General features: G+C 62.2%; 1 protein-coding gene across 3 annotated transcripts in view; it reads right to left on the bottom strand.

Moving 5' to 3' along the window:
• Positions 1–12972, bottom strand: part of NAV1 (neuron navigator 1) — a 143638-nt gene that overhangs the window by 118841 nt on the left and 11825 nt on the right. For all 3 annotated transcript variants that reach the window (XM_065896486.1, XM_065896496.1, XM_065896505.1), the window contains exon 3: positions 2736–3521. In XM_065896486.1, coding sequence (XP_065752558.1) covers positions 2736–3521 — 786 coding nt within the window. The remainder of the gene's footprint in view (positions 1–2735; positions 3522–12972) is intronic.

The following is a 12972-nucleotide window of genomic DNA, read 5'->3' as shown; positions in this document are numbered from 1 at the left end:
TGGCAAGCCATGATCAGCTTTCATTCCCTTTCATTCCAGAAAGGCTCTTATTCGGGGCTGCCTCACTCCCTCTCCCTCCAGCAACCGGGGCTGGGCAGCTTCCGGGGTCTGAGATGGTCCCAGGGAGTAAGCGTGTCCTGACTTGGAGCCTCACGGGTGTAGAACCTGCGTCCTTCACCACCATCCGGAGGCAGAGGCGTTCACTCGTCTCCCCAGGGGCCACCCTGCTCTCCAGGGAGGGTCCTGACAACCGGACACCTTCATGGGTTCTCCTGTTCCCCCATTCCACGCAGGAGAGGGGCTCTACCTGGCCGTCACCTTCTCCCTCCTCCTCCCCTGCTGCACCCTTCAAGGTCACAGCACTGCCCTCCCGGGGCCAGCCCCGCCCAGGGTCAGTCCAGCACGTTCACCAGACTTTCCACTCCTCTCCCCTCACCAGCCCCGCCGTGGGGTCATCAGGGCCGGTCTGGTGGCCCATGCCCAGCACACACCAGCTTGGTAGGGTCCCTCTTTGCCTGCTGACTCCCCTCCCTCAATCAGGTCCCCTACACAGAGCCGCGACTTAGTAATCAGGACAGACTCAGGACAGACGTGCAGAATCTGCCTTCCCGTCACTGGCTCAAGGAAGATTCCAAGCCCCTCGAGGCTCTGACCCTGCGATTCCGGACCGCCTGGGAAATGGGGTGTGTTCTCCCCTCACTCCCAGGGGCGCTTTGAGACATGACAAGTGCCAAGTGGGCTGAGGGGTTACCGCAAAGCCTCTCCCCCGGCCCTCCTCTCCCCTCGCCGACCAGCTCTACGACTATCTGCCGGGGTTTCTGTGGTCACCGCCTCTTGAGATGCAACTAAGAGGGCTTCGCAAGCAGCTAGGTCCTGGGGCAGTGTAGGGACTGCAGGACTGGGGAAGCCTTGACCTTGAAAGGGGGCTGTGCCCTCTGCTCTTCTGTGTCGCTGACACTCCCTCCGCTCCCCCCAGAGACAGCCCCCGCCTTCCTCTCCCCCATCCCACCACCCCACCCCACCCCCACCCCCCACCCCCGTCTCAGTCCTGCAGGGAGTATTCTCCCCGCCTGCCCCTGCACCTCCCCTGGTCTCAGTCACAGCTCAGCACCACCTCCTTAGAGGCGTCTAAGCAGGCCTTCCTTGTGTCTGCAGTTACTTTCTTTCTTTTCTCCTTTACTATCTGTTTCACCCCATTAGACGGTAAGCTCCCTGAGGGCAGCACTCCGCACAGGGGGGGAGGGGGGAGGCCGCCCCTCGGCTTCGGCCCCCACCCTCATCCCCACGGGTCCCTGCCTGCGGAGGCCGGGTCCTCAGGCCGCTGCGCCCCCCTCTTTGCCCTTGTCCAGCCCCCCGACTGCCCCTGCAGAGCCCATATGCGGCCTCCTCTGTGAGCCTCTGAATCCAAAGCTCCAAATCCCTGCCCCTGCTAAGGGGTTCCTCGTCCTGGCCCACACGGGGCCTGGGGGTCCCGCGAAGGTCGCGGTAGGTCGAACCCGTCTTTCCCAGCGCTGCCTTCTCCAGGCCGCCAGGCGAGCACCTCACCCCCCATTCCCACGCGCCCCACCTCGTCCAGCCCATCACTCGGACCGCAGCCCGCGTCGGTCCCGCCCCTCACACGCGCACGGACACGCCCCTCCCCAGCCCCCAGCTGGGCTGGCAGCCCGGGAAGCTCGGGTCCCTCGGCGCCGGAGGACCCACATCCCCGCCACCGCAACAAGTCCGCGGAGCCACGGCGGCCGCCCGGCTCCGGGCCTCGCCGCTGTCCTCTCGTGGCCCCGGCACGGCCCGCGCCGGCTCCCGAGGCGCAGCGGCCTTGCGTCCCGCGCATCCCGGGTCCCTCCCTCTCAGGGCACAGGGTCCCCGGGGAAAGCAAGCGCAGTTCCGGGCCCGCTCCGGGTGTTTTGCTTAGGCTCTTCAGGCTCGGAGAACAATGGGGCAGCTCTCTGCGCTTCCTCCGCCCGAGCGAGCTTTGTTCCTCCCTTCCCGCCCGCTCGGCTTCCATTAGCCAAAAGGCAAAGGCTTCCCAGTCAACCAGGAGTCTCCGCGCGAAAGCCCAGACCTTTCCACACGCCCTAAAAACCTGCGGAGTGGGGAGGAGTAGGGGTTTGGCCGAGGCCTGGGGCCGGGGCCGAGGTACAGGACACGCGTCCAGATGCGGGCAGCTGGCTGCCCGCCTGCCCCCAGGCCCCTGTCGTGCCTCCTTGCCACAGCCCATACCCGGGAAATCCGACTCGTGCTCCCACCGGGGATCCACAGAGGAAGCGGAGCCTCAGCTCTGCTCCGCGGCCAAACAGCCCTCACATCTGCTTTCCCCACATCTGTGCTCTAGATCGGCTCCCACCGGCGCTCCCCGGCAATGCTGAATGCGATCTTGCCCAGCACAGACCACACACGGCAGAGGTCACCACCAGCCCCCCAGGTTTTGCCGTATTAAAATTCTAGGCTTTAAGATCCCAGGAAGCTGATGGGCTCTATTTCTGAGAAGCTAAGCCCCCCCACCCCATTGTCCAGCCTCACCTCCGGCAGGCCAGAGCAGAGCCCCAGCCTGGGGACATCTCTACCAAGGCGCACTTCAGCCATATGCACCTGGGGATAGGCCAGCCCTGTACATCTGGGCGCAGTGTCCCCGCATAGCCCGAGCCGGGGCCTAGAGAGCCCAGCCGCTCTCCCCACAGCTTCCCTGGCAGCGGGCAAGGGGAAAGGCAGGGGTGGGGCGGGGAGGCAGGACTCACCCAGCACTTGGCTGAAGAGCAGCTGCTCCAGGTCTCCCAGCACGGTCACCACGAGCTCGGGGTCCACCTTGAGGAAGGCGCGCTCCTCCTGGCCCTTGGCGGGGGGCACGGGCCCGGAGCCCTTCTGCGCCTTGGCTTTGCTGGAGAGCAGCTCGTCGTCCGACTTGCCGTCGTCGCTCACGGCCGCCTCAGGAGCCTTGCTGAGCGGCTTGACCTCGGCGTAGGGGCCGCGCGGGATCCGGCTCGGCTTCCCCAGGCTGGGGGCGAGCGGGGCCAGGGGGGTCTTGGCGCCGCCCGCCGGGCCGCCCTTGGCCTGGAAGAGCGAGTGCTCGGACTTGGACAGCGTCTTGGACATCAGCGGAGCCTCGCGGCCTTTGGGGCCCGCCTTGCCTAAGCCCTTGGGCGCCTTGGCCATGTCGTCGCTCCACTCGGGCTCGTATAGTTGCATCTTCTTCTCAGAGTCCGTGAGGAACGAGAGGTTGGTGAGCGACTTCTGCTTCCGCAGGTTGGAGGCGGGCGGCCCGCCGGGGACTCGGCCGTCCACGCTGCCGGACTTGAAGACCTTGAGCTCCGCCGCGCTGGCCTTGGCCATGCCGCCGCCGCCCGGCGCCTTGGCGCGCTTGGGCAGCATGCCTCTGCCGTCCGCCGCCGCCTTCCTGCCCGCGCCCCGAGGCTCGTCCGCGCCCTCGTCGCCGCCGCCGCCGCTCTGCTCCACCTCGGGCTGCACGCTCTTGACGCTGCCGCCCAGCATTCTGCCCGCGAGGAGCGCATGGACGATCCGCGCGTCTGCAGGCACCGGGGGCGGGGGGGGGGGGGGGCGGGGAGCGCGCAGGGAGGAGGAGGCGGGGGAGGGGAGGGGAGGGAGGGGGAGAGAAAGGACGGAAGAAACCGAGGAGGAAGGGGAGAGGAAAGAGGAGGGAGCGAGGGAGCGGGGAGGAGGCGAGCCGAGGCGCAGGGGAAAGAAACGCGAAGAAGGAAGCCGGGGAAAGGGAAGGAGCGCGGAAGCCGTGGAGCGATGGGGCGGGGTCGGAGGAAAAGGGGCGGGGCGGGGAAAATACAAATCAAAATCTTAAAATCAATCAAAGAAGAACGCAAGCCCCGCTGCTGGCCGGCGCTCGGAGCTGCCCGGCGCCGGGACCCGGTCCCCCGCCCGCCCCTCCGCCCGCCGGCCGGTGGGTCCCGTGGGTCGCGCGCCGCCCGCCAGCGGGAGCGGAGGCTGCGGGCTGCGGCTCGGAGCGCAGGAAGGAGGGGGGAGGCGGAGGAGCCGGCGGAGAAGGGGAGGGGTGTGCGCGAGCGCCGGGAGGTGGGGGGGAGGGGGGAGGAGGGAGGAGTGTGCGCGAGCGCCGGGAGGCGGGGGGAAGGGGTGTGCGCGAGCGCCGGGAGGTGGGGGGGTGAGGGGTGTGCGCGAGCGCCGGGAGGCGGGGGGAAGGGGTGTGCGCGAGCGCCGGGAGGTGGGGGGGAGGGGTGTGCGCGAGCGCCGGGAGGTGGGGGGGAGAGTGTCTATTTCTGGCTCGAGAGGGGGTGGTATCCGCAGCCGAGAGCCAGGGGCGGATGAGTAGTGGGTAGGGGGAGATGAAGGATTCGACCCGGTCTTCTCATCGCTTTCCCCGCCGAGGCGGGCAGGTTCCGGGGCACGGGTTGCCCCCTGCCAAGCCCGGAGGTGGTGGGGGGGGCGGTGGAAAGGTTCCGTTGAGCTGGCGTGGGCGTGCGGGTAAAAGGGGCTGAGACTGGGCGCCTCGGGACGCGGAGGGAGAGTGGGCTCGTGAGGCCTGGGGGGGCGGGGGGAGATGCGGCTAGCGTGGAGAAAATATCCAGGTCGCCTGGGAAACTCCCGGCCCCCCACTTGCCTTCCGTCTCTGAGGCTCCAGGCTGCTCTCCTGAAGTGCGGGGTGCCTCCGGAGGACGGGGGCAGGGGGTGGACGAGGGTGGCTTGGAAAGACCCAGGGTTGACTGGGCAGGGGCCTCAGGGCGCTGCAGGCAAGGCCTGACTCTCGGGATCCGGAGACTGGGTTCCCGATGACTGTACGACCTTGTCAAAGTCACTGCACCCCCTTCCCCGTCTTCTCTCACGGTGGTTACAGTACCAGCTTAAGAGCTAAAGGGACTTTGGACCTGCAAAGCGCTTTGTCAAACCCAGGGCATCAGGAGAAGCTGAGCCCTGGCCCTTTGCCTGCCACACCTCCAGTGGAGCCTGCAGAGCGCTTAAAAAAGACATTTTCCTATAGCCCTTCTCCCTTCCCTGCTCCCCCGGGCCCTGGGAAGAGAGATGGGGTGGAGGGGGGGACTGGAGGCTAGAGGCTGACTGAGCAGGCAGCCGTTTGCACGGGGCTGTCCCTCAGTAGAGGGCGACACTGCCCATTCTCCACGGCCTCCCAGGTCAGGGCCAAGTTGCCTAAGCCAAACGGCTCTCCGGCAAGAAAGTGAGGGACAGGAGAAAGGGAGGAGTGGGCCCCGGCGGAGCCACACACTGGGGAAGGCACAGCCCTGAGAACTCTTTGCCAGAAAGCACTAGCCATCAGATACCTGCCCACTTCATCCCCAACCTCCATCTCTCTAGCCCTAGGCCCCCCTTCACCCTAGAATCGGAGTCTCCTGCTTCACGCACTCTGCTCGCGCTCATCACAGCCTGCCTGGTGTGAGAGGCATTTGTGTACGTGTCCGTCTCCCCCACCAGCGCCCATGCGCTCAGGGACGGAGCCGTGTCTCTCGGCACCTTGGTGGAGCAGAGGCTGCCGCTCTGTTGGTAACGTGGATTTGGAGGCCTGAGGGCTGTGCTCCGGGCCTGCTCCCTGCATGGCTCCTGGGTCCTGTCCCCAGGACCCTGTCTTCCATCATCCCGGGCCTGGACCGAGACACTATAAAGTCGGCAAGTCCAGGTGTCGTGGCAGGGAGGATGCACTGACCACAGTACTGAGCACTGACTTCTCAGGCAGAGGGATGTTTGGTAAGAAACGTGGACCCTTGGCTGGGCATTGGAGAAACAGAAAGATGGCGATTCTGCCCTCAGGGAACTCAGTGTCTGGGAGGACATGCAAGATAGCAATACAAGACCTGGGAGAATAATACTCCTTTTCATGGGAAACAGCAACGTCAAGCACATCACCACATTTGCTGCAGGCAGACAGACGGAGGTGGGTGTATACTGATTACAGGAATGACAAGGGGGAGACTCCCAACCCCGGAGAACAGAGCTCCTGGCTGTCTCGCTGATGCTGTAACCCCAGGGTCTGGCACTTACGGAGGAGGTTCCCAGTGCATATGAGCATAGGAGTAAGAGGTCGTGCTGGCAGGCGGGAGAATAGGTGGAGGAAATCTCAGAGGCTTCCTGGAGTAGGATGCAGTGTAAACAGGGAAGGGTTCAAACGGGGGGCGGGTGCAGGGGCAGGGGCAGTGAGTGCAAGTTCACTAGAAGGTCCCCTGGCACAATGCAGACTGGCCTCTGGGCCTGTGTCCAGCACTTAGGAGACGCAGGTAGACTGGGATGGCGATTTCAGATAGGGAGTGAGAAGCAAATGGATGGGTAAAGGGACTTAAGTGGTTTCATGCCAGAACTTGGTCCGGGCACAGAGAGTGCCCAAAGGAGGAGGCCAGTCAGGAAATCTTCCCTCTGGGCACACACGAGACACTCATGCTTAAGACCAGTCACAAGATCCCAGCTCAAGGAGGGGATCCAGTCCCATCGTCGGTACCAAAGGTCTGGGTGATCATGCGCTCCCTCCCCCGACACAGGCCGCTTTTCATGAAATCACAATCGCTTCTGAAGTCCTCATCCTTACTCAGGGATCTCCTCCAGTTTGCACAAGACACAGCTAATTCAGTCACGGGGGAATCTCACCGTCCCTAAAAAGAGCAGCTTGAGAGTCTGGGGACACTTGTTCCCTAATGTACCAGGTTACAGTAGTTTGCTTGTTGTGTGTGTGTTCTCCTCCTGCACATAAATTCAATCTCCTCCTTAGCAGACAAGGAGAAATGAACTGGCTGCCGTCTGGCCGAAGAGCATGATTTGCGCTGTGGTCCAGCCGGTGCGCGCTGCTGTACACAAGGTCTGGCGCCTCCTCCGGCCCCTCGTCTCTGGTACCCGTGTCTGTAGGTTCCCTCCTCCCACATCAGTGCCTAGAGTTGCTCTGACACTACTCTACCTGTTGCGCTGTCCACTTGCGCCCCGTGGTCCCTGGATGCCCACCGCCCCAGGACCCGATCCTCCTTCCTTCCTCCTCGGCTCCCGTGTTTCAGCCTGGTCCCTGCCCCCTCTCTTTATTCCCCTGTCTCCTCCCGAGGGATATCACATGCCCCAAACCCCATGCCCGTCCCCTTCCTTCAATAAACAGCTCCTGAAATTTTGCCTCCTTCTAGAAAAGAGGGTTTTCCAGAAGAGAGGCACCAGACCCCCTCCATCCTCCCTCTGCATGAAACACACCACCTGCCGATTTATGAGGCAGAAAACGCCTTCCATGCTCACCTTCCCGCTGTCCCTCTCTAAAGGGTCTTGCCGTGATCACGGGGTGGTCCCTTTAAATCGTCATCTTGGCATCCTGGAACTTATAGACGCTCCCCAGTGAAGCCTCTCCCTCTGTCTGGCGGCTCTCTTTATTCCCTTCACATCCCCTGAGTTTCCCACCATCCTCTACTGCAGTGGGAGCCCTCAGCTGCCGTGGCAACAGCCATTCCAGCATCAGTCGATAAAGCCAATATATGCTTCCTCAAGTGATTCCTAAAAAGAGAGGATCCTGCCCTGTCACAGCACCCCCAATCCCAGACTGGAGCCCCTCCCACCCTGCCCCGTCCCCTCTCCCCACTCTGCAGGACCGCCTGGCCGGGAGGGTCCAATGAAGAGACAAGGCGAGGGTCTGTGTGCTGAGGCAGAGGCCCGGCTGGGCAGGGAGTAGGTGCTGATGGTGCAGTGGCCTGTGGCGGGGACTGGACCCTGCCTGGGCTCCAGAGGGGACTCGGGAAGGCGGCTGGTTTGGAATCATAAAAGCCCCCAATCTCCAGCCCCCCGAAACCGCTCATCACCCCACTCCTCTCTCTCCAAAGGCATTGGCAGTCTCTGCAGTGGGCGTGGCATGAGCGATTTGACCACATCTGTTGACCGATAACTTAAAGCAACTCGAGGAATGAAGACACAGGCACACGGCCAAGGACAGGCATGCAGAGTGATGTTACATCCCTCGGCCGTGACTGGAAACGGATGTAGCCCTGCTCGTGGGAGGGCGTTCTGGGACCTGCCCCTGGGTTTGAGAGAGGATTTCTGGGGGGTGGGGAGTGAGGGAGAGAGGAGAAGTGGGGAAGGAGGGCTAGGCTGCCCCCACCCGGTTGACCTTGAAAGGTGACCTTGGGAGAAGGTGGGATCTGAGGCAGGGGGAGTGGGCAGGTGAGTCCACACTTGGTTCCCTCAAGGGCTAAGGGCAGAGCAGAGAAGAGGGGAGGGTTCTCTTGATTTCTATGCCCACAGTCAGGATCTGGAGAGCAGGGGCTGGGCACTAGCCCACCCACCCTGGGCCAGGGGCTGAGCGACAAGCACCTTCTTTAAGGTGTCCCCACCTGACCCCCGCGATGAGGTCCTCCATCACCTCCCGACACCTCCACCTTTGTGGAAAGCCCTCCAGCCACTGATGCCCACTTCCTTCTGCCCTCTTCTCTTCCATGTCACCGACCCCCCCATGTCCTTCCACCTCTCAGCAGGGACTTCTTGACGAGGCCAGGCTGGAGGCCGCGGAGGTGGCTGATGCCCGAGTGGCGTCTCGTCTGCAGCTGGACGGCCGGCCTCCCAGCGCTTACATCTGCTCAGCGCCTCCACACGCCAGCTCTGACAGGTGCTGCAGGTGCGGCAGAGGACGGGACAGACAAAAACTCTTGTCCTCGTGGGACGTCCACTCCACTGGGAGGGACAGGCAGTAGACAGAAATGTCAGCTGCTGAGAAGTGCTGAGAAGGCACAAAGCAGGAAGGGGATGTGAAACCGCTGTGGGCAGGGGGTGACTATCTGATTCAGTGACCAAGGAAGTCTTTACTGAGAAGGTTCATTTGAGTAAAAATCTGAAGAAGAGAGGGGACAATCTCTATGGATATCTGGGGAAGAGGTTTCCAGGCAGAGGGAACAGCCCAGGCAAAGCCCTGAGGCAGGGTGTGCCTGGTGTGTTCGGAGAATCGGAAGATCAGAGGCACATCTGCTAGAGAGAAAAGACGGGGCCAGCGGCAGGCAGTGAGGTCAGGATGTGATGGAGGCCAGTGTGCGGAGGCCTCAGAGGTCATCACTTGGCCTTTCACTCAGTGAGATGGGAGCCCCCCGGCAGGCTTGGAGCAGAGGACTGGCACAGCCTGGCTCCCCCTTGGAAGGGTCCCTTGGCTACTGGACGGGTCTCCTGGGCAGACTGCAAAAATCAAGGGGAGGGATGATGGTGGCTTGGAACTGGTGGTGACTTTGGCGGTGGTGAGGAATGGTCAACGCTGGGCATCTTTTGAAGCCGTTAGGGTTTGCTGATGGACCAGAGGTGGGTCTTTGGGAAAGAGAGGGGTCAAGACCACCTCAAGGATTGGGGCCTGGACAGTTCTAGGCCTGGGGTTGCTGTCAGTCAAGGTCGCAAAGACTTTAGGAGGAGCTGGCGTGGAAAGAGGATTAGACCCTCTGCTTCTCCTGGCCCTTCTCAAGTCCAAAGGGCCCTCCTGTGCGATGCCTCTCCAGACTCACCCACACGCTTACTGCAGCCAATGCAATAATTTCCTGGCATCCAGCCAACATCCTTTATCCACTCATCTGTGATTCCCAAGGATCCACCCTTGGTTGGCTTTACTGACGATGAACTTTTCCCAGAACCCATCACGGCTCTTTGCACACAGTGGGCTCTCAGAAATATTTGATGAATGACAATTGATGGAATGAATGAATGCGTGACTCAGAGCAGATGTGTGAGGACTGTAAACAGCAGTGACCTCTCGGTACCCGTGGTGAGAGACAGCGCAGCTGCTGCAGAATGGCAGCCAGGCCCGGGGACAGCGTCCCAGCCACATCTTCCCTCCCTTCCCTACAGCCCTGGGCTGCGGGGAGGCCGGCAGACCCTCCCTCTGCCCCTTTGAGGAAGCTCCAGCTCTTGTGACCTTGGGACGGGGCACAGCTGAGACCCTCTCCTCCCCCGTCTCTGCCCTGCACACCTCTGGGCAACAGGGCGGGAGTGGGCAAGGAGTCCTCACGTTCCCTCGCGCACCTAGCAGTCCCACCAGGAACGTGACCCCCACCCTCCCGGGCCACCTGGAGGAGAAGAAGAGCCGGTGGACACAGTGGTCCAGCATGGATGTACCAGCTGGCTCGCACCTCATCCAGGAAGCCCTCCCAGATTGATCCTCTTGCCTCCTCCCAGCCTTTGCTTTCCAGGGCCTTGGTAGCTGAGACGTTTCTGTGGACTCTGCAGGGCCCTGGCTCCGCCTCTCTGGTCCCAGGAGGCTCCCTAAGCTTCAGGGTTGGGGGGTTTTCCCATGGGCTCCAAGGTCAGGAGTGTGGGCCCAGAAGAGATTTGCTGTCCGCCTGTGCAACCCAAGGCTGGAAGTGGAGCCAGGGCCCGTGGGCCCCAGTCTGCCTCTGGCCCAGCGTCTCAGGGAGCACTTCCAGGAGGCTGAGGGTGCTGCGGAAATCTAACTCCAGCCCACGTTCCTGGGAGCTCACAGCAGCCTGGACGCATCTGCCCTGAGCCTCCATGCCCACAGGACGGGGGTGAGCCTGCTCATCCTGTGAAGTAGGGGGGCCGACACAAGCCCAGGGAGGACACAGGGCCTGAGCCTGAAGCCCAGTGTCCCCAGCTGGAGGGCAGGGCTCTCCCAGGCCGGGAGGGTGTAGGTCCTCTGCTCAGAGGCTGGGTGCTCTGGGTGTGCAGCCCCACAGGGAGTGGGGATGTGGCCAGAGGGCCTCAGACCCGGGAGGTGAGGTCCGATTTAGGGCTGGGCTGTGGCTCCCTAAAGCCCCCAAGCACCCTGACCCCCAGGCTAGAACACGGGACCTCCGTTCCTCGGCAGGGGAGCCGGGCGTGCACAGCAAGACACTGGGTTCCTGCTGTTCTAAGCACCCCGCCCAGGCCCCCTGAGCGCTGACGCCCTCCTTCTCCATTTCAAGCCAGAACTCCGTGATGGCGGGCGGAGGTGAGCTGGGTGGCTCCCCAGGGGAGGACTGCCCCCCACCTTCTGGTATCAGCCGCCACAGAGGCCAGTGCTGACCCACACACAGCACTCGGCCTCCATCCCCCGCCCCCGGGAGCCTTGCTCTCTGATGCTCTCCTACCCACCCTCCGGTCCAGGCCGAACCCCACGCCTGCGCCTTGGCTGTGTCTGCCCTTCTCCCCGATGCCTTCTCTTATATGAATTCAAGTCCAGTTCACCCTTCAAGGCCCAGCCTTGGGGCCGCCTTCTCTAGGAAGCCTTCTCTGACTACATCCCACGCTTACCTTGAACTTTCCTCTCTACCGATTATAGTCAGGGTGCCACGTAGTCAAATTCTGCCCAGTTGTATCCTAGGGAGAGATCCTCCCCCTCTAGCTAAATTGTAAGCCCCCCATTATAGACTGCATGTTGGTATCCCCCCAAATTCATAAACTGAAACTCTAATCCCCAGTGTGGTGGTATTTGGAGATAGGGCATTTGGGAGGTAATTAGGTCACAAGGGCAGAGAACTGGCAATGGGATTAGTGCCCTTATAAGAAGAGTCACCAGGGTGCTTGCTTCCTCTGAGCCAGGTGGGGACACAGCGAGAAGACGGTTGTCTACAAGACAAGAAGAGAGCTCTCACCAGGAACTGAAATGGCTGACACCTTGACCTTGGACTTCCCAGCCTCCAGAACCGTGAGGAATACATTTCTGTTGTTTAAGCCGCCTGGTCTTCGGTACTTTTGTTAAAGCAGCCTGGGCTGACGACGACGTCTCCCTACATGGAGCTGTTAAGAAGGGCTCACCGGGCTTCCCTGGTGGCGCAGTGGTTGAGAGTCCGCCTGCCGATGCAGGGGACGCGGGTTCGTGCCCCGGTCCGGGAAGATCCCACATGCCGCAGAGCGGCTGGGCCCGTGAGCCGTGGCCGCTGAGCCTGCGCATCCGGAGCCTGTGCTCCGCAACGGGAGAGGCTGCAGCAGTGAGAGGTCCGCGTACCGCAAAAAAAAAAAAAAAAAAAGAAGGGCTCACTGATGCTTGTGGAGCCGCGGGGAAGGGGGTCTTTACCGCCACTAAGCACTTAGCAGACCCTCTTAGACCTGTCACTTGCACTGTTCCGTCAAACCCTCTGAAGCGGGGACTCTCATTATCCTCATTATACAGAGAAGTGTGCTTGCCCAAGGTCACCCAGCAGGCTGCTGGTGGGATCAGGATTTGAACACACATCTGCGGATCTCACAACTTCCCACAAGTTCCTGCTGTTTCTCGGGACTTGCTCAATAATTGCACGTGATCCCAAAAGGGGGCCTGGGTCCTGGAGGGGGTGTGGGGATTGGGAAGGACGACCTATCCAGCCAGGAGCCCGGATGCCCACCGCACCTGGGGTCTGCCTGGGTCCAGGACTGCAGTCACACTCGGACTGGCCCGCAGAATACTGGGGCTGGGGGACAGGGTGGAGGATTCCTCTTACGGCCCCTTGTCCACAGCACCATGGGCCCTTCGTGGCTCGGCCTCGGGACCTCTGTCCTGAGACCCTTGTCACTTGCAGGGGACCTGGCAGCCCCAACACATCCAGGACCCCTTGGGGACTTCCTTATTCCCGAGTCTTGGGGGTCTCGGGTTCTCTTCAGGACTCGCTATGTGGCCTTAAGAGAATGCCCACACTCTCTGCCCTTCAGCTGGTCAGGAAGTCAGGTCGGGGTGGAGGTGGGCTTCCAGCAGGGAGAGGCAGGAGGAAGCACCTGACCCGGAGGACTCGGTCTGAGTCCTCCTGAGACCTGCTCCCGGCTAATGCAGAGACCAGGGTAAGAAGTCTGATGTTTCCCACACGGGCTTGGCTTCTATGTCGCCATGGCAACCGTGCCCACACACCTGCTGGGCCTCAGAGGAGCTCTGCAAGGCCCAGGTACACCATCCTGAGTCCAGGATCAGCCATCGGTTGTCATGGCAACCGCAGGCCTGAGAGGTCGGGGGTGGCGGGCAGGAACTCTAGCCAGGGCAGGGGGAGGGCAGCGTGTGCTGGCTGTGCCCTGTGTCATGTGGGATGGAGACCCATGAACTGCCTGTACGGGTATGTGTCCTCTGATGCAGGCGAACCTACAGTCCACTTTGAC

Source organism: Phocoena phocoena, chromosome 1, assembly GCF_963924675.1.
Source record: "Phocoena phocoena chromosome 1, mPhoPho1.1, whole genome shotgun sequence".
NCBI classification, from domain to species: domain Eukaryota; kingdom Metazoa; phylum Chordata; class Mammalia; order Artiodactyla; family Phocoenidae; genus Phocoena; species Phocoena phocoena.
This window is presented reverse-complemented; position numbering and strand designations above follow the sequence as displayed.